This window comes from Dendrobates tinctorius, unplaced genomic scaffold (assembly GCF_039654945.1).
Source record: "Dendrobates tinctorius isolate UK_male_01 unplaced genomic scaffold, ASM3965494v1 ptg000086l, whole genome shotgun sequence".
Taxonomy (NCBI): Eukaryota; Metazoa; Chordata; class Amphibia; order Anura; family Dendrobatidae; genus Dendrobates; species Dendrobates tinctorius.
The window spans coordinates 60522333-60543413 of record NW_027361754.1 but is presented as its reverse complement, the minus strand read 5'-3'; the positions used below and the strand labels follow the sequence as shown (position 1 = coordinate 60543413).

At 43.6% G+C, this 21081-nt stretch overlaps 1 protein-coding gene across 3 annotated transcripts in view; it reads left to right on the top strand.

Moving 5' to 3' along the window:
* SLC35E2B (solute carrier family 35 member E2B) overlaps window positions 1-21081 on the top strand; it is a 118152-nt gene that overhangs the window by 61375 nt on the left and 35696 nt on the right. For all 3 annotated transcript variants that reach the window (XM_073585482.1, XM_073585483.1, XM_073585484.1), the window contains exons 2-3: window positions 6035-6495; window positions 20485-20620. In XM_073585482.1, coding sequence (XP_073441583.1) covers window positions 6174-6495; window positions 20485-20620 — 458 coding nt within the window. In that variant the 5' untranslated portion in view covers window positions 6035-6173. The remainder of the gene's footprint in view (window positions 1-6034; window positions 6496-20484; window positions 20621-21081) is intronic.

Here is a 21081-nt window from a genome sequence, read left to right as displayed (position 1 = left end):
GTGTGCGTGCTGATAAGGAAAAATTGAGGACTCTTTCCAACAGGCAATTGCGTCAGGTTAAAAGAGCAGCTGCAAAAATGCCTTGTCATAGCAGCAGACAAGTTTTTGAAGCTGCTGGTGCCTCCAACGTCCCCCGAACAACAAGATGCAGGGTCCTGCAGAGGTTTGCAGCTGTGCGTAAGCCATCCTGTCGACCACCTCTATCCACTGCACACAAGCAGAAACGGCTCCAGTGGGCCAAACGATACATGAAGACTGACTTCCAAACTGTTTTGTTCACCGATGAGTACCGTGCAACGCTCGATGGTCCAGATGGATGGAGTGGAGGACGGCTTGTTGATGGACACCCCATGAAAACACGGCTAAGGCGCCAACAAGGAGGAGGTGGAGTAATGTTTTGGGCTGGAATCATGGGGAGAGAGATTGTCGGCCCCTTTAGGATCCCTGAAGGGGTAAAGATGAACTCCATAATCCATGTGGAGTTTCTAAAACAGCACTTCCTGCCATGGTTCAAGAGGAAGAACTGTGCTTTCCGCAGCAAGATCATTTTCATGCATGATAATGCACCGTCTCATGCTGCAAATAACACATCTGCATCTCTGGCTGCTATGGGAGGACAACCTTATGGTGTGGCCACCATCTTCCCCTGACCTCAACCCCATTGAGAACCTCTGGAGCATCATCAAAAGGAGTGTCTATGATGGCGGGAGGCAGTTCACATCTAAGCAACAGCTCTGGGAGGGGATTCTGTCCACATGCAAAACAAATGAAGCACAAACCATCCAAAAACTGACAAATTCAATGGACGAGAGAGTTCAGAAGCTTCTTTCCAACAAGGGGTCCTATGTGCAAATGTAACATCACCTAGAATAAAGTTTTGACTTGAAAACTGTTTGATTTCATTTTGTAATAAGCTGATAATGCTTATTTCACAATTCACCATTTTTTTGTTCAAAATAAAAATAAAAAGGTTGAAAACTCCACTGTGCATAATAATTTGGAACATGCATTTTGAGTGTTTCTTATTTTTAAAAATATACTGTTTTCATAGGCAGTTTGTTCAAAAACATTGCAATTATACTAGAATATTAGATGACTGGAAAATAACACTGACTGCAATTCATATAGGTAATTTAGAGAAAATAGGAGATATTTTTTGCATAATAATTTGGAACACAGTGTAGAATGCTTGTCTGGTCTCTGCAAGGCTGTATGTAATTGTCTGACTCTGAAGACACCTTCTTTTATGTACACTCCTCCAAAACAATGTTGCTTGTTTAGGGGGAATTCTAGACAAGTGTCTAGACATTGTTTACTCAAATCGCGTGCGCGCAAAAGGGGCTGACATGCGCGGTGCCAAGCGCTCGTCAGCGACCACATAGACTGTAATGCTATTTTTGGGCGCACACGTGCGCGCGCGATTTTTTTAACGATGCTGCCGGAAAAAAAAATGCAACATGTAGCGTACGGCGTGTCTGGGCGCACACCTGTAAAATACGCAGCGCACGCTAAACGCTGAAGAGCGTGTACATTCGCAAGACCCTGCGATCACCATGTTAAAGATAGGGGGACATTGCGCGTGTGCCCGATAGCGCACGATGCGCTGCACGATTGAACGCTAGTTTGAAACCAGCCTAAGACACGTAGTGCACTTATTGTGACATGGTACAATGTTGTCTGAGTAAGAAGGTTACAGGACTTACAGAAAAACATCTGGTCTTGGGAAAAACCCTTTAAATTTCCCTACAGCCTTACCAAAGGGGAATAATTTTATGCTTTGTCATTTATACCTCTGCTTTAGTAAACCCGCCCTGTACCTTCTAGGCATTTATTGCTATTTTGAATGTTCCCTTAAAGTCTAGCATTCTGTAACCTTCACTATACACGCAAGATATTTTTTTTTCTTAGTAAACAGTGCATTTTTCTCTGGCTTTCAGGACTCAAGATAAGTGTCCCGATTCTGTATGATAAATGTTGGGATATTGCAGCTATAGATCAGAATACCCATGTAACCTACTGACTAGTCCAATCCACAGATACAGTATTTCTGCGAGAACACCATCTCAAAACCTCATCCTCAGGCTAAGCTCACACCAGCAAATAAAGAAAACAAACACTTTTTTTTCATCTGTATTGTCATACAACAGACTTCCATTTTTTTATCAGCAGTAATTAACATATACAAGTTTCTATATTAAAGAATCACATAGCATCTGTAGAAGTCGGATGTTCCCTGTAGGATACATTTTGTCTTTTTCTTATTTACTGTCTGCATTGCAGACAAAACTAGTGCATACTGTGATTCTTTATTTTTAATGTAACAATTCAAGCTGTGAAAAAAAAAATACGGTAGTTATCTGAACTGCCTCAATGAATAACAATCAGCTGAATGTTGTCCAGTTTTTTTTATTGTATTTTCAGACACCACCTGTCCCGAAAATACGGTCGTGTAAACCTAGTTTAAGTGGCCGTATTTTTACTCCATCAAAACAATGGATCACACTAGAATCATTGTTCCAGCGTGGCCCGAGGGAAAAAACGCATGCCTGAGTTTGATCTGTTATTTGGCAATGCAAGTCAGTGAGATTGTGGAAAGCATCGGACTGCACTCGGATGACATCTGATTGCACTCTGATTTCCACGCACTGGAAGAATGGAGAAGATGGAGATATTTTTTTTTCTTCATCTCATCTGAGCGAATCTGATCACACTCTGATCAAGCGTTGATGTCCAGCTTTAGCTGTAATGATCCGTCTCCTCTGTGATCACTTGCGTGTATCTAGCTTGGAGTTTCATGTGTCGCAGCCTTTGTGGGAGTTATCTCGGCACTCGTGGCATGCCAGTCTTGCTTTTCTTGTAGGTAAATATTGCTGTGATCTGTGCATGGTCGGGAGGAAGTTGCGTCTCGGCTACACTCGTCTATTGTCAGGTGAGCACGGCAGGAGGTGGATTTAGCAAAAAGCTGAGTTTATGAATGAATATCACAATGAATTTTTTTTTTTTTTTTTGAAAATTGATAATTTGGGGTTAGTGGTCATAAGGAAAACATTCAGCTTCTACTCCATATGTCAGGGCAGACATTAGCAGCAGCTGACCACAGTGTGAGAGTACGTGTGGGCTCCATTGCCTGCAGGGGAGATTAGAGGCTGAGATCTGTCATTCTTCATCTATCGCTCACAGCTATCATTTTACAGAATGCAATTGCAGTCTTGGCGGGGATCGACTGCCACGTTTAAGGCCAGATCAGCCTACAGATGAGGCAGAGCAGCAGCTCACATCCATTGTCCTTAGGAAACGTCTCTTAATTCAAGTTTCCTTACTCCTTTTTCCTTTCATGCACAGTTTGCTGCTAATGACAACTGTTTTGGAAAAAGTTCTTGGAAAAACACGTTAGTGTTCATGATTTTTCCTACACTTGCTTTGTGTCCTCTCGGACAGAACAAGTTTGGCTGCTGGTCAGTAAATGAGGTTTGCCATTGGTGAAGGTTGGTAAGAAAGGTTAACTCCACTCATTATATAACTATTAAATTAACAGGGAAATTTGTCATGTTGCTAAGCTTTGCTCTTAAGATTGGGGTCCCTTGTTAATTGCAATGAAATCCACATATTGCTGAGTGTTTGGGTGATGAAACCCCTGCCGGGGACAGCATCCGTTCAAGCGAATCAGCAACCATGTACTGAGGTTGGCAACAACCGAGCTGAAGCACCTATTTATATGGTGGAAGGCCAGATTCAGAGAAGCATATGCAAAATTGTCTGTTTTTTGTGCACAGTTTTTTTTTTCATTTTTTTGTCTTTGTGCTGTTTTGTATGTCCATTTTTGACATCTGCTTTTTTACATGTGCAATGAAACAATAATAAAAGGCCCGACTCAATTTTCCATGTAATGTTTGCAGAGGATTTTTTATGTAAATTAAGTTATGTAGGTTGGGCTTATGTGGAAAAAAAGAAACTAGCCCATACTACTTTGTGGTCACTCAATTACCATATTTTTCGGACTATAAGACGCACCGGACCATAAGACGCACCCCAATTTTCAGAAGGAAAATAGGGAAAAAAATAATAATGTGTCAAATGGGGGTCCATCTTACAGTCCGAATTCAGCTTACCTGGGAAGTGATCCGGCACAGGTGGAGGAGTGGTCACAGGGGTCATTCAGTGGTCCAGGCTCATGCGGTGGTGGCTCTGTGCTGGGGAAGGTTGGTTGTGCTTGAGCAGCTGGGCTGGGCTGTGCTGTGGCAGCTGGGCTGGAGCTGGGGCAGCTGTGCTGGGGCTGCGGCAGCTGTGGCGGGGCTGGAGCAGCTGGGCTGGGGCAGGTGGTCTCTGTGGGGTGAGGGTGGCGGCTCTCTGTGCTCCGGTGCAGGGGCGGCGGCTCCGCCCGCATTTCCTCCAAGCTCGGAGGCCCCGCACATCCCTTGCCGGCCGCCGCCATGTTGCGGTGGCCTCGGGGAACATGGACGCCGGGAAGATGGCCGCCGGTCCGGGGACGGCGCATGCTCAGATCTCGTCCCGAGATCTCGGGGGACGAGATCTTGTTGCCGAGATTCGAATCTCGTCCCCCGAGATCTCCGGGCTTGGAGGAAATGCCGGCGGAGCCGCCACCCCTGCACCGGAGCACAGAGAGCCGATACGCTACCCCTGCACCGGAGCACAGCCCGCTGCTACCACCGCACTACAGAGCCCCGCGGCACCCGCACCAGCCTCCAGCCATGATCGGAGGTTAGTATATTGCGACCATAAGACGCACCCCCCACTTTCCCCCAAAATTTTGGGGGAAAAAAGTGCGTCTTATGGTCCGAAAAATACGGCATGCCTTTATGCTCTGTGAAGGGGATCACTATTTCAATCAACAGAACTTCCTGTATGATAAAAAAAAAAAAAAATTGCATGGACTATACCACTAAAGTTCTTAACAGGTGGGACAGAATTTCCTATCAAAGTTAGTGATGATGATTACACGGCTCCTTTCACTTATAATGTGAATGATAACTACCATCAACTTTTTTATTGTTGTTATTGAACATAATTGGAATGTTCTGTTTTCATATCAATGTTGTTAAAACACAACAAAACTTATTTAAAGTATAAAAAAAAAATGTAGATGATGGTGTGAAAGGATATTTACAATTTTATTTCTTACTTGGGAGAATATAGAGGAGAGGACAGTCCACCTTGAGGCCGGGCTGGCATGGGATGCTGTGCTGAAGGAATTTTCTTATTGCATTAAGTACTTACCATGTCTAAAAGGTGTGCGTAGATTGAGAGCAAAAGTTCTTAGTCCCATACACCCTCAGCTGAGAGTACGCCTTTATGGGTAGGTTGCATTAAAAGGGTTATCCGGTAACCGTTTATAATAATAATAATAATAATAATAATAATCTTTATTTTTATATAGCGCTAACATATTCTGCAGCGCTTTACAGTTCTATGCATGTACATGATCTATACATTTTGGATAGGTCACCAATATCAGATCTGTGGCGATCCTACACCCAGCACCCTTACTAATCAGCTGCTCCTAACGTACTTAATGGAGCTACATTCATTGTATAGTGGGTGCTGCCGGGTACAGCAGGACAGCTGTTTTCTTGAATAGGAGCTGTTCTCTAGTACTCCACAGCGGCAGCTACACACTGAGTGCTGCACCGTTCAGTATGTTTACATCCGTCCTTCGTAGCTTAGAAGAGCGGATCAGTGGCGCTTTTGAATGTCCTACAGATGGGTCATCAGTATATTCTGACCAGACAATCTATTTTTGTCTGTTTTTTTGTGGCATGCGCCTGACCTTTCCTCTGTAAATGTACTGTCTAGCTCATCCATGATTGAAGAGGAAAAGCTTGTTCCCTGCTCTGACCTTTCTATTTATGAGGAGTGTGTTGTCCTGGTTGCTATTCTTATCCTTTTATTGTTATGACATAATGCTATAAACTAGTTTGTTGTTTTTTATATTGCTTCTTAATGTATAATTTTGGTTTATATGCCATGTACATATATTTCTGTATATCATGTAATCTTGTTTTTGCCACCTCCGTAGGATTTCCTGAGGCCACCAGCAAAGAAAAGGACATCAGCCATGGGAACTTTTGGGTTGACATTGCATTGAGCGGAGTGGCATAGTCGGGACCTTTGCTAGTCAAACAGATGATCCTTTTGACTTGTCTATAACCACCAAGATGCCATCTGGTAATTCACAAGCACCAGATGACTGTAAGAATGTCATATCTCAGGATAAAGCGAAGGGGAAGGTGCCGTATCACCATGGGCCTCTGTTCCCTCACCGGGCCGAGAAGATTATAATCACCCGCAGTGATAGTGTTCCCGAAGAGCACGTACTGCAGATCACCATCACAGAGACTACGGTCATAGAGTCCGATCTAGGAGTCTGCAATTCCCGGGCGCTCATCTACCTCTCACTATGGTTTTTCTTCAGCTTCTGTACACTTTTCCTGAATAAATACATTCTCACCTTACTGGAAGGAGAGCCAAGCATGCTCGGTAGGTTTGTCTGTTTTTTTTTTTTTTTTTTACATTTCTCTTGCATTTACTTTTGGGCAATCTGAAGCTAGAGATTTGCTGTGAGTCACTGTGTCAAATTTTTTGAGTGTTTTGTTCTTTCCCCCCTAGCACGCTTCAGAAAGGAAAGTTGACTCCTAGAGCCGTCCAACTTGTTCAGGTTCACATATGATTTAATGTTGTGGATAAATTCAGAGAAAGATTCCTAAAAAAACAGATTTATTTGCTTTTACAAACAACTCCACTCGTGTCTACGGGTTTTGTCTAGTATTGCAGCTCAGTCCTATGTCTAGAATTGTAGCTGTCCATCTTTTCTCTTTTTGAAAATACTTGGTTTCCCAGTGAAGAAGAAGAATAATAAAAAAAAAAACCCTCATTCTACAAGATATTTTTAAATCTCTAAAATGTGGCATTCCTCTGTTGTTCCTCCTGGAAATGTATGACTGACAGGTGATAGCAGTGTGAGCATAGTCAGGACACCCCTATTTGTGCAAAATAGACTACGAGGGACACTATATTTGACAAGAAAATAGCAATAGCCTTTAAACACACATTTTTATTTATGTACTTAAATCTTAAGGTGGCTAACCAGAACAGTGAAAAGTAGAAAAACGTGTTTGTTTGTTTTTTTAGATATGGAAACCCCTCCCCCCCCCCCCCCCCCAAAAAAAGCAAAAAACTAAAAGTTCAAATCATCCCCTTTTTCTCCATTAAAATAAAGATGCAAAAAAAGTAAATATTACACATATGTGGTATCACTGCGTTCAGAAAAGCTCAATCTATCGAAATATAAAAACAATTAACCCAATCGGTAAACACAGTAAACGGAAAAAAAAAATTCAAGAACTCCAAAATTACATTTTTTTGGTCTCTCCTAAAAAGGCTGTAACAAGCGATCAAAAAGTCACATGTATACAAAAATGGTATTAATAAAAATGTTGTCTCGCCCCACCAAAAAATAAGCTATCATACCACTCCATTGGGCAAAAAATAAGAATGTTACGAGTCTCAGAAAATGGTGACACAACCCCCAAATTTTTTATTTCTGAAAACGTCTGATTTTTTTTTTTTCACCACTAAAATAATTAAATAAAAAAAGTGCATGTTTGGTATCGCCTTAATGGTATTGATGAGGAGAATCATATTGCATAGTTGTTTTTACTACAAAATGTACACTGTGAAAGCAGTTCCCAAAAAACAATGTCAGAATTGCACTTTGTTTTTCGCAATTTCAGCACACTTGGAATTTTTTCACCATTTTCCTGTACACTATGTACTAAAATGAATGGGGTATTTCAAAAGAACAATTCATCCTTCAAAAACAAGCCCTCATATGTTATGGGTCTTGGAAGAAGGGGAGGAAAAAATGGAAATTGGCTCCTTCGTGAAGGGATTAAAGGGAGTCTGTCAGTATAGTGTTGTAATGAAGCACAGGCGCTTCACCATGTTATTCCTGATTGACAGATTTTCTATACAGGAACCAGAGAATGGCTGACATGGTTGGGAAGTGGCACTGATTTGTTTGGCCACAACAAGGGGACACCGAGTGTTTGACAAGTTATTTTGTGCTGTCAGACTCCCTTTAATACCATATGTTTTGTTTCAACTTGACTGGAAATTCTGGGGATATTTTCACAATTTGCAAAGCCATTTGGCTTGATGTTTTCTGCTTTTATTTTGTTAATTATGGCTCTGGCCTTCCTGCAGCTTCAGGTATTAATGTTGAGTTTAAGAGGGGTTGTTCAACACAAGGATATTGATGATCTCTCTTTAAGATAGGTCATCAATATTGGTAGGAATCTTACATCCATTCTGGGGTCTTGCAGTTGGTGGAAGTCCACAATGTTGGATAACACACACAGTAACACCTCTAAATCCTACAATATCATATATTCTCAAATAGAGTATTATGATTGTAGTTATACAGTGAATACCAGGTGCACTGAGAAAAGAGAAGTGGAAACCCCTCAATACTTAAAGGGAATCTGTCACCCATTTTTAGTGATATCAGGTAAAGGTATCACCCAATTGTGTGTCCCATAAGGATTCTATTAGGACTTTTGATTCCCCTCGACCCCGCAACTTTGATGCATAAATACTTTCAATTACTTTCTGAAAAACTCGCTGAATCTGTTGGCCCTCACGGAAACCTGGATTCAGGATTCTGACACTGTCTCTCCTGTTGCCATTTCCCATGGTGGCTTACAATTCTCCCATTCCCCGAGACCGACAAACAGACCTGGTGGTGGAGTCGGCATACTCCTGTCCCCACAATGCACTTTCCAGGTCATCCCCCCAGTTCCATCACTCTCATTCCCTTCTTTTGAAGTCCACACCATCAGGCTCTTTCGTCCCCTCTCCCTCAGAGTAGCGGTCATATACCGGCCCCCAGGCTCACCCACCCACTTCCTGGACCATTTCTCTGCCTGGCTGCCGCACTTCATGTCCTCAGAACTACCAACCCTTATCCTGGGAGACTTCAACATCCCCATTAACAGCCCCACTTCCACATCTGCATCCCAGCTTCTATCACTAACCACTTCTCTAGGCCTCTCTCAGCTCTCAACCTCTGAAACACACAAAGACGGTAACACCCTGGACCTGGTTTTCGCCCGGCTCTGCTCAATCTCCTACCTAGATAACTCACCGCTTCCCCTCTCTGACCACAACATTCTCTCCTTTACACTCACAAATCCTCGCTCACCCCAGCACCCTCCTACCTACCATTCAGTCAGAAATCTACAAGCCATTAACCCTCATACACTTTCAGACTCCCTACACTCATCATTGTCCCCAATCTCTTCTTTGTCCTGTCCTGATCTGGCTGTACATCACTTCAATGACACTCTTAGAAGCACCCTTGACCAAGTAGCTCCCCTCACCCTCAGAACCTCCAAACACAGAGTGAAACAGCCCTGGCTCACATCGCAAACCCGATTTCTCCAGCGATGCTCTAGGTGTGCTGAACGCTTATGGAGGAAAACACGCACACCAGAAGACTTCATACACTTCAAATTTATGTTAAGGACATATAACTCTGCCCTTCACCTCGCCAAACAGACCTACTTCACCACCCTGATCTCCTCACTATCCAACAACCCCAAGAAACTTTTTGACACCTTTCACTCCCTCCTCAGGCCAAAAGCACAAGCCCCTATCACAGACATTTGCGCTGATGACCTTGCCTCCCACTTTATAGAGAAAATAGACAATATCCGTCAGGAAATCCGCTCCCAATCACCAAATTCAGTGACTCCCATCTCTCCCTGCATTTCCCCTGGCTCACTCTCCACATTCGATCCCATCACAGAAGTCGTCTCCAGGCTGCTCTCCTCTTCTCGTCCGACTACATGCACAACCGACCCCATTCCCTCACATCTCCTCCAGTCTCTCTCTCCAGTCGTCACAACTCACCTAACTACACTCTTTAATCTCTCCCTCTCCTCTGGCATCTTCCCCTCCTCCTTCAAACACTCTATCATTACTCCATTACTAAAGAAACCCACCCTCGACCCATCCTGCACAAACAACTACAGACCAGTCTCCAATCTCCCCTTCATCTCTAAACTCTTGGAGCGCCTGATATACTCCCGCCTTACCCGTTACCTCTCCACTCACTCCCTCCTAGACCCTTCACAGTCCGGTTTCCGCCACCTACATTCGACAGAAACTGCACTCATCAAAGTGACCAATGACCTTCTGACAGCAAAACGTAATGGTGACCACTCTCTGCTCATTCTTCTCGACCTTTCTGCAGCTTTCGACACTGTTGACCATCCTCTCCTACTCTCTAGGCTCCAGTCACTAGGCATTAAGGACACTGCTCTTTCCTGGTTCTCCTCCTATCTTTCCAACCGCTCCTTAAGTGTTCTGTTTTCTAGCTCCACTTCATCTCCTCTTCCTCTCGCTGTTGGGGTACCTCAGGGCTCAGTCCTTGGCCCCCTTCTCTTCTCTCTCTACACGGCCCCAATTGGACAGACCATCAGCAGATTTGGCTTTCAGTACCATCTTTATGCTGATGACACACAACTGTACACATCATCCCCTGACCTTACCTCCGCTGTACTACAGAACGCCACTGACTGTCTGTCTGCAGTCTCCAACATCATGTCTGCTCTCTATCTGAAACTCAACCTCTCCAAAACTGAACTTCTGCTCCCACCATCTACCAACCTCCCTAAATCTGACATTTCCCTCTCTGTGGGTGGCACCATATTAACACCCCGACAGCAGGCACGCTGTCTGGGTGTTATGTTTGACTCCGATCTCTCCTTCACCTCCCATATACAATCTCTTGCCCGCTCGTGCCGCTTACACCTAAAGAACATCTCTAGAATCCGCCCTTTTCTCACCATGGAAACAACAATAACTCTCACTGTCGCCCTGATCCACTCCCGCCTGGACTACTGTAATGCTCTATTAATTGGCCTCCCTCTCACTCGACTCTCCCCTCTCCAGTCTATCCTTAATGCAGCAGCCAGGGTTGTCCATCTGGCTAATCGTTACTCAGACGCGTCCGCTCTTCGCCAGTCGTTACACTGGCTGCCAATTCATTACAGGGTACAATTCAAAGTACTTGTTCTCACCCACAAAGATCTCCACAGTGCGGCACCCCCTTACATCTCCTCCCTCATTTCTGTCTATCGGCCTAACCGACCGCTGCGCTCTGCAAATGACTTTCGACTAACCTCTGCCCTAATCTGTATCTCCCACTCCCGACTCCAAGACTTTTCCCGTGCTGCGCCAATTCTCTGGAATGCTCTACCCCAAGATATTAGGACCATCCACAATTTGCATAGTTTTAGGCGCTCGCTCAAAACACATTTGTTCAGAGCGGCCTATCACATTCAGTAATCAAAGTCATGTTATGTTTGTGTGTGTGTGTAGCCCATTCACTATCTCCATCTAACCCCCACCCCCTGAAGATGGCTGGACCAGCATTGTAAATACATCATTGTAAATACAAACCTGTGCTTTGTATCTCCCCCACCTCATTGTAGATTGTAAGCTCCCACGAGCAGGGTCGTCTTATTTCGCTTTAATTATTGTATTGTTAACGTTGTTACTTATGACTGTTGTGTTTGAAACTGTTCAACTGTAAAGCGCTGCGGAATATGTTGGCGCTATATAAATAAAGATTATTATTAGAAGATTATTATTATTATAAATACCTTTTTTATCTTGGTGGAGATGTATGGAGATTGCCGCGGTCCGATCCGATGGGCGGGGCTTATTCGCCCTCCCCTCCTTGGCTTGCTGAACGTAATCTTCATCTGTGAATATCACAGATGCTGTAGTTTTCCGTGCTTGCGCATTGAAAAGGCCTCTGGAGCTTGCGCAGTATGCTTTGCCCAACTGTGGGCAAAACATATAGTCGGTACTGCGCATGCGCCTGTATTTTTCAGCGCGGTCTATGCCCCGGAAGTGTGTCCTGCATGTGAAGACTTCCGGGGCATAGACCCCCCCTGAAAAATACCGGCGCATGCGCAGTACCAATTATATGCTTTGCCCACAGTTGGGCAAAGAATACTGCGCAAGCGCCGGAGGCCTTTTCAGTGTGCAAGCGTGGGAAGCTACGGCATCTGTGCTATTCACAGATGAAGATTACGTTCAGCAAGCCGAGGAGGGGGGGGGCGAATAAGCCCTGCCCATCGGACCGGACCACGGCGATTTCCATACATCTTCACCAAGATAAAAAAAGGTATTTATGCATCAAAGGTGCGGGGTTGGGGGGAATCAAAAGTCCTAATAGAATCCTTATGGGACGCACAATTGGGTGATATCTTTACATGATATCACTAAAAATGGGTGACAGATTCCCTTTAAGAAACCAAAAGTGATGCCCAAAACAATGTACAGGAGATAATGCCGGACAAAGGAATATTTAAATAAAATCACCTTTATTACGCAAAGTGGCAAGTGGTTCAATATAATAAGAACAACAAAACAAGTGCTTGTACTGGGATTATATATAAGATAGTTTAAAAAATAAAGGATAAAATTACCGTATATACTTGCGTATAAGCTGAGATTTTCAGCCCATTTTTTGGGCTGAAAGTCCCCCTCTCGGCTTATACGCGAGTCATATACCAGGGGTCGGAGGGGGAGCAGGGGTGTCAGAGATCATACCTCCCCGGCACGTCTCTGCAGCCCCCCTGCTTCTCCCACGCCTTCTTTCAGCAGTCACGTGGTACCGCTCATTAAAGTCATGAATATGCGCATATTCATGACTTTAATGAGCGCTACCACGTGACCGCTGAAGGAAGGAAGAGCTGCTGGAGACGCAGGGGCTGCAGAGACCGCACCAGGAGAGGGGTAAGTATATGCGATATTCACCTGTCCCCGATCCATCGCTGTGCGCCGATCTGTCCTCCGCGTACTCTGTCAGTAACGTTCAGGCAGCAGAGGGCGTGATGACGTAGTTAGTGCGCACCACGCCCTCTGCTGCCTGAATGTCACTGACAGAGGACGCGGAGGGCAGAGCGGGAGCAGCAATGGACCTGGGACAAGTAAATATTGTATGTGCCAGGGCCCTGAGCCAGCGGTGACACCGGCACCTGTCCCCGCCTGCTCAGGACACCAGCACCTGGCCCCCAGCGACGAGAGATGAGTATGTCATTTTTTTTTATTTGCAGCAGCATCAGCATATGGGGACATAATTTATGGGGCATAAGCTATGGAGCATCTTATGGGGGCATAATCTATGGAGCATCTTATGGGGCAGCATATGGGGCATAATTTATGGAGCATCTTATGGGGCATAATCTATGGAGCATTTTATGGGGCTATAACCTTTATGGAGCAGCATATGGGGCATATTATTCTATGGAGCATCTTATGGGGCCATTATTAACCTTTTATGCAGCATTATATGGGGTGTATTTTGTATGGAGCATTTTATGGGGCCATCATGAACTGTATGGAGCATTATATGGGGCTTCTGATTCAATATGGATATTCAAAAACATTTAACCTACTGATGTCTCAATTAATTTTACTTTTATTGGTATCTGTTTCTGTTTTTATTTTTGAAATTTACCAGTAGCTGCTGCATTTTCCACCCTAGGCTTATACGCCAGTCAATTTGTCCCAGTTTTTTGTGGCAAAATTGGGGGGGGGTCGGCTTATACGCGGGTCGGCTTATGCACGAGTATATACGGTATATCTCATAAATACACAAAGTGGCAGATCAAAGGAAAATTAGATGTAATTGGTCGTATGAAGCTCAATATAACTATATATGCATGTATGTCCCAAAAGAACTTATTCTATTTTTCATATCACACAAATGTAAATAGAATAAAATAAAACAAGGTCATAAACACAATCAATAGTGTGACCCATCTCCATAGGAAAAAAAAATAAAACCAAGCAAAGTGATATAAAAGGTAAAAAAATTAATATGGGAAAATTTGTCAATAAAGTTGATCAAAAGATTGTAATATATGTGAAAAACATTGCCCTCTGAACATATAAGAGCAGAAAGTGCAAAAGTGGAAATAAGCAAGTAAATGCAGTGTGGCACACAAGTGCATAAAGTGCAGTGTGGCAATATGGAATCAATAAAAAAAAAGGGGCTTGTACCTTTTTAAGGTCCACTAGGTACCAGTACGAAGTGCACCCCAATGTGCGTTTCAAAATTAAATTTGCACTTTTGTGGCCCTGACCAGAGAGCTGGCTACAGATGGGACACCATCAGAGGACTGACGTATCCTACTGTTAATAATCGGAGGACCAGTCAAAAAGTCCCATCACCATTGGCCACACTGCCTAGTGTTGTAAACAAAGGCCCCAGAGGATGAACGTTCATGCTAATTTTCTGGGGTAAAACAACTTCATTTGTTGCAAATTTTTTTGTACAATTTTGGAAGTTGCTTCAAAATGTTGCCACATTCTGTTTTTTGAGGCCTGTCTTTGACTTGGCTAGGCCTGGCTGTCTAATTCAATGCAATTTACACTATTAATGTACTCCAGTCCTTCACAGGAGGTCATATCTGGCAAAGGTGTTAAGAATTGTGCCTAATCCAGTTAGTCATGCCTGCCTTGTACACGCATTGTACTCCTTTGAGCCCCGTCCATTAGGACTGGTGTGCACAATGCTGGCCTGGATGATTCTGTTGTGCATTATTGGATGGCCGTGACACAAGGTCATAGCTCTACTTAAGATGTACTGGAGGTTTTGGATGAGGTGTGGGTGTGAGATACCAATGCCACTGTCCCTTTGATTGGTGATTTACACCTTGTTTGATTACGTCACCGTCCCTGTGTTTTCCTACCGCTCTGTTCCTGTATACTCGGGAAGTGAGTGCAATAACCAAGGAGAAGGATCGTCTCGCCTTCACTCCGAACCAGACTAACTGGAAAGATGCCCCCTCGGGTTGTTTACCTGTATCTTGAAGACTGAGTATCGCTAAAATATTAATTCTTGCCAAAGAAAACATAAGGGCTTGCAGATCTTTTTTTTTTTTTTTTTAAATTTAATAGGCGTTTGTGTGCTTTTTTTTTTCCTTTAGTGATGACTGCAGCTTTGGGCATTCATTGATTCCAGTAATCCCAATGGTGGAGCATTAATATATAGTGGCTTGCGAAAGTATTTGACCTGCTTGGATTTTTTTCTATTTTGTTACATTACAACTTGTGTTTAAATATTTTTGTGATCTAATTTGTGTGTGATGAATCAGCACTAAGTTGGTGAAGTGAGAAAAATGTAGGCATAAATTACTTTTATGGAATCAAATAACTAAAAATTGTCATATGCATATGTATTCACCTCTTTGGTGATGAAGCATCTAACAATTTCTGGTGCAAGCAATTCCCTTCATAAGTCCCATTCTTAGTGACAAGACGGCCACCTATGTGTAATCTAAGTGTCAAAGGTCTGTCAGTATATACACTTTTCCTTTTCTGAAAGGCCACAGAGGCTGCCACACCATTAACAAGAGGCACCACTAACCAAACACCATGAAGACCAAGGAGATCTCCAAACAGTTGGGGACAAAGTTGTTGAGAATTACAAGTCAGGGTTGGGTTATAAAAAAATAAAAAAATTCCCAATCTCTGATGACCCTCCCGGAGCACCATCAAATCCATTATCATCAAACTGAAAGAACATGGTACCACAGCAATCCCCATAGTGAAACATAGTGGATATAGCTTCCTGCTGTGGGCAGTAATAACAGGGAAATTGTCCAGCTGGAGGGGAAGATTGATTGTGCGAAATACAGAGATATATTCTTGAACAAAACCTGTTTCAGTTTGTCAGTGATTTGAGACTGGGACCGAGGTTCACCTTCCAACAAGGCAATGACCCAAAGCATACGACTAAAGTAACACTCGAGAGCTTTAAGTGGAAACACGTAAATGTTTTGGAGCGAACTAGTCAATGCTTAGACCTTAATCTAGTCGAGAAACTGTGGTTAGACTTGAAGATTGCTGTCACCAGAGGAAACCATCCAACTTGAAGGAGCTGGAGCTTTTTTGCCTTGAGGAACGGGTAATAATCCCAGTGGCAAGATGTGGAAAGCTCATAGAGACTTATCCAAAGTGACTTGCAGCTCTAATTGCCACAAAAGGAGGCTCTACAAAGTATTGACTTTATCGGGGTAAGTAGTTATGTACACTGAAGTTTCTAATTATTTTGTCCTACTTTTTTTTTTTTGCTTCACAATAAAATTAAAACCAAATGTTCACAGTTGTAGGCATGGTCTTTATATGAATTGATGCAAACCCTAAAGAAAACAGTGAAATTCCAGGTTGTGCGGTAGCAAAACACAAAAAATGCCAAGGGGTAAATACTTTTGCAAGCCATTGTAGCTTTGCAGAGTTAGCAGGAGGGGGTGACCCAGTGACAATCAGCTGGTCACTTGGTCCGGGCTCACCAGACACCTGCAAATATTTTTTTTTTTTCCTTGAATAGATTACTGTTGGCTACTAATACATGTATGGCCTTTCTTCGCCTTCTGGTCCATAGAGGAGGGTCCCAAGCGATTTGGATAACCCCTATATCATTTTGTTTTTTTCTTATAGGGTTCCCCACTTTAGGTACCCCCCTTTTTTTTTTATTTCTACAGTTCTATTGGTAGTTACCTTACTGCTGTCACGGCCAGACAACAGGGCATTACGTAAGCTGGTCATATACAGCTGATCTAGACTGCTTCAGTTGACAATCAAATTTATATGGAGTCTCCAACCAAATGAAGGATGTTGTTCAGACATGTCCGATCTCAAACTGCCGATCGCATTGTTCTTCCTGAGATAAGCCGCCGGCTGACATGTCAGCTGGCGACTTTCTCATAAAGAACACATGAGCGTTTGGTCGAACGATCACTCCTGTATATGGGAGAGTCAGCAAAGATGGCTGTCAACTGCATGATCTTTTGGCCGACAGCCATGTAATGTGTAAGACCGACTTTATTGTCTCAAAAATTCAGGGGGTCTTTACTTAAAGAAGTTGTCCACCACTTGGACAATTTTTTGTCATAGACCTCGCTTGGCAACAATAAAATAGGTCTGGCGCCATTACCGCATTGTCAGTACTCTGTCACCCTGGGGTTCCCGTGCTGTTGTTGTGACACCGGTGCCCAATCGGCGCTGGTGTCACTGTCCCCGCTTCCTGTAGAATTGAGCATGAAGAGTAAGTGAGAGATAAGCTGCAGCCCGGACTCCCTTTCCTCTTTATGTTAAATTGGACAGAAGGTGAGGACAATGACGCCAACGCTGATTGTTTGTCTAGAGACACAGGACTCAGACTGGAGGCATGACTCCGAACTAGGGGAAAAAGTATACATTTTGTATTTATTTTTTGCTGCATTCTGGGCTAGTGATGGGCGAACCCCTGGATGTTTGGGTTCGGACAAAAAAAAAAAAGTCAGTTTTGGGTACGAGGACCCGGACCCGATTCAGATGCATGGTGGAGCCCGAGCATCCTTTGTAAACCACGCAGTCAGATGGACCAGCAGCTGTGAGTGGAGGTTAAGGCTGTGTGCACACGCTGCGGATTAGGTGCGGATTCATCCGCGCGGATTTTGTAAAATCCGCAGGTGAAACCGCAGGTCAAAAGACCTGCGGTTTTACCTGCGGATTGCTCTGCGGTTTTGCCCTGCGGTTTTTCATCTCCTCAATGGAGGAGATGGCAAACCGCAGGGGAATCCGCAGAAAGAATTGACATGTCAATTCTTTCTGCGGATTGAAAACCGCAGATAATCCGCGCGGAAAATTCCGCACCGTCTGCACTGCGGTTTTTGATTCCCATAGGGAATCATGGTACTGTACACCGCAGCAAAAACTGCTGCGGGTCCGCAGCGGCCAAAACCGCTGCGGAACTGCAGCAAAATCCGCAGCGTGTGCACACAGCCTAAAAGTTTTAGTTTCATACAGTGGGTACGAAGAGTATTCTGACCCCTTTACATTTTTCACTCTTAGTTTCATTGCAGCCATTTGGTAAATTCAAAAAAGTTAATTTTATTTCTCATTAATGTACACTCTGTACCCCACCTTGACTGAAAAAAAACAGAAATGTAGAAATATTTAAAAATTTATTAAAAAAGAAAACCTGAAATATCACATGGTCCTAAGTATTCAGACCCTTTGCTCAGACACTCATATTTAAGTCACATGCTGTCCATTTCCTTGTGATCCTCCTTGAGATGGTTCTACTCCTTCATTGGAGTCCAGCTGTGTTTAATTAAACTGATAAAACTTGATTTGTAAAGGCATACACTTGTCTATAAGACCTCACAGCTCACAGTGCATGTCAGACCAAGTGAGGATCATGAGGTCAAAGGAACTGACCAAGGAGCTCAGAGACAGAATTGTGGCAAGGTACAGATCTGGCCAAGGTTACAAAAGAATTTCTGCAGTACTCAAGGTTCCTAAGAGCATAGTGGCCTCCATAATCCTTAAATTGAAGCCGTTTGGGACCACCAGAAGACTTCCTAGACCTGGCCGTCCAGCCAATCTGAGCAATCGTGGGAGAACAGCCTTGGTGAGAGAGGTAAAGAAGAAGCCCAAGATCACTGTGGCTGCGCTCCACAGATGCAGTAGGGAGATGGGAGAAAGTTCCACAAAATCAACTATCACTGCAGCACTCTACCAGTCAGGCCTTTATGGCAGAGTGGCCTAACGGAAGCCTCTCCTCAGTGCAAGGCATATGAAAGCCCGCATAGAGTTTGCTACAAAACACATGAAGGACTCCCAGACTAGGAGAAATAAGATTCTCTGGTCTGATGAGATGAAGTTCTAAGCAGTATGTGTGGAGAAAACCAGGCACTGCTCATCACTTGCCCAATACAATCCCAACAGTGAAACGTGGTGGCAGCATCATGCTAGAAAAAGTGCAAAATGCCAAAGTGCTGTAGTATACTAGCAGAGGATAACATCAATGAGCTATAAAGAATACTGCTGAAATGTACATGATACCTGGTGCTGCGGTTGCAAGGAGAGAGGACCCCCAATGCGTGTTTCGCTTTACTGCTTCTTCCAAAGGGACATAGATATACATATATCTTTTTGGATTAACTTTTAATATATATGATAATAAACTATTTATTTTATTTTGGTCGTTTACGTCCCCTTTTTTTGGATATATCTGTGACCATTCTTGACTGGTCCAGGCAAGTTCCCGACCTAAACCCAATTGAGCATCTCTGGAGAGACCTGAAAATGGCTGTCCACCAACGTTCACCATCCAAACTGGCGGAAATGGAGAGGATCTGCAAGGAAGAATGGCAGATGATCGCCAAATCCAGATGTGAAAAACTTGTTGCATCATTCCCAAGGAGACTCGTGGCTGTACTAGCTCAAAAGGGTGCTTCTACTCCATACTGACCAATGGGTCTGAATACTTATGACCATGTGATATTTTAGTTTTTCTCTTATAATTAATTTGCAAAAATTTCTGCATTTCTGGTTATTTTCAGTCAATATGGGGTGCAAGAGTGTACATTAATGAGGAAAAAAATGAACTTTTTTGAATTTACCAAATGGCTGATATGAAACAAAAAATTAAAAATTTAAAGGGGTCTGAATACTTTCCGTACCCACTGTAGATGCCTTTTCTTGTGCGGCTGCCGGCTGCTATTTTTAGGCTGGGGGGAAAATATCCATGGCCTCTTACCAGCCTGAGAATACCAGCCCCCAGCTGTCTACTTTAGCTTGGTTAGCTGTCAAAAATGGGAGGGGACACCAAGCCATTTTTTAAAAAAAATGTATTTAAATATTTTTTTTGTGAATGGTGTTGAGACCCCTCTATTTTTGATAACCAGCCATGATAAAACTGACAGCTGAAGGTTTCAACCTGCAGCTGTCAGTTTTTCCTTGCTGGTTATCAAAAATGCAAGGGAACTTATGCTGTTTTTTTTTTTTATTATTTATTTATGTAATGTAACAGCTGATGAATACTCCCATCAGCAACGCTTTCTATCGCTGTTATCAGTGACGGCATGCCTTGGCTCATGTGAGTTGTACTTCCATCAGCCCGATGCCTGTGACCGGATGTAAATTTTTTACCTCCGGTCACAGCTGCTGGCTCATGCTGCTCTCTGACTGGTGGTAATAATCTTACCGCCAGTCAGAGCCGCCGGTGTTTCTCACGCTGTCATGCAGATGATGGCATGGGAAACACCTGAAGTTATGGGTGCTGAACCCGAGCAATAGGACAAACTTTTCTGATAAAATACGTGTTCAGGGTCTGTGCACGAACAGTCGGTGTCCAATAAGGAAGACGAACTTTACTGTTATGGTTCGCCTATCTCTGCTCTTTGCCCATTCACAAGTGGACAACCCCTTTAGTGACACTAGACATCCGCTCTTTGCCATACCTAGATAGTTTGCTGATGTGTTGTATGTAGACTCACTTCTTACCTTCATAGGCAATAAAAAAAACCAGTTGTTCGATATTGACATCTCCTTCTACGTGCACAGTAATTTTTCATGATATGAACGTTCATGTTCTTGCTTTTTTCTATTCTGCAGGTGCCATCCAAATGTTGACGACGACGTTCATCGGCTGCATCAAGATGTTCATTCCCTGCTGCTTGTATCAACACAAGACTCGTCTTAGTTATCCCTCAAACTTCCTCATGATAATGCTGTTTGTGGGGATTATGCGGTAAATTTTCTAAATGAGGATATTGTGAAATACCCACGAGGATGGGAAGCGTCCTAGTCTTTATAAGACCGACTCCACCAAAGTTATGTTCTGATGTCAGAATATGCTTTGATGGGAATCTGTCACAAGGATGGACCATTTCACTTTAGTTTTTTGATTTATTATCTTTAGTCTGTCCACACAGGGCAAGAAATTGGTTTTTTGAAAATTGTGATTCTATTCCGCAAAAACAAAATACTGCATGTGTTAGGCTAGTATCACACAAGTGTATGGAGGCGCTGCAGATGGCTGCGGGCTTCCTCCGTGAAGCTCCGCCCCCGGCCGCACCTTCTCTGGTCAGCTTCGCCTCTATCGGCATGCGGCCTGCGTACCCTATCTTTAGCATTAGGTAGTCAGGCCGTGCCGATGAAAGCAAATGCCTGCGCATGCGTCTTTTTGACAGTGCGGCGAGCGCACCAAAA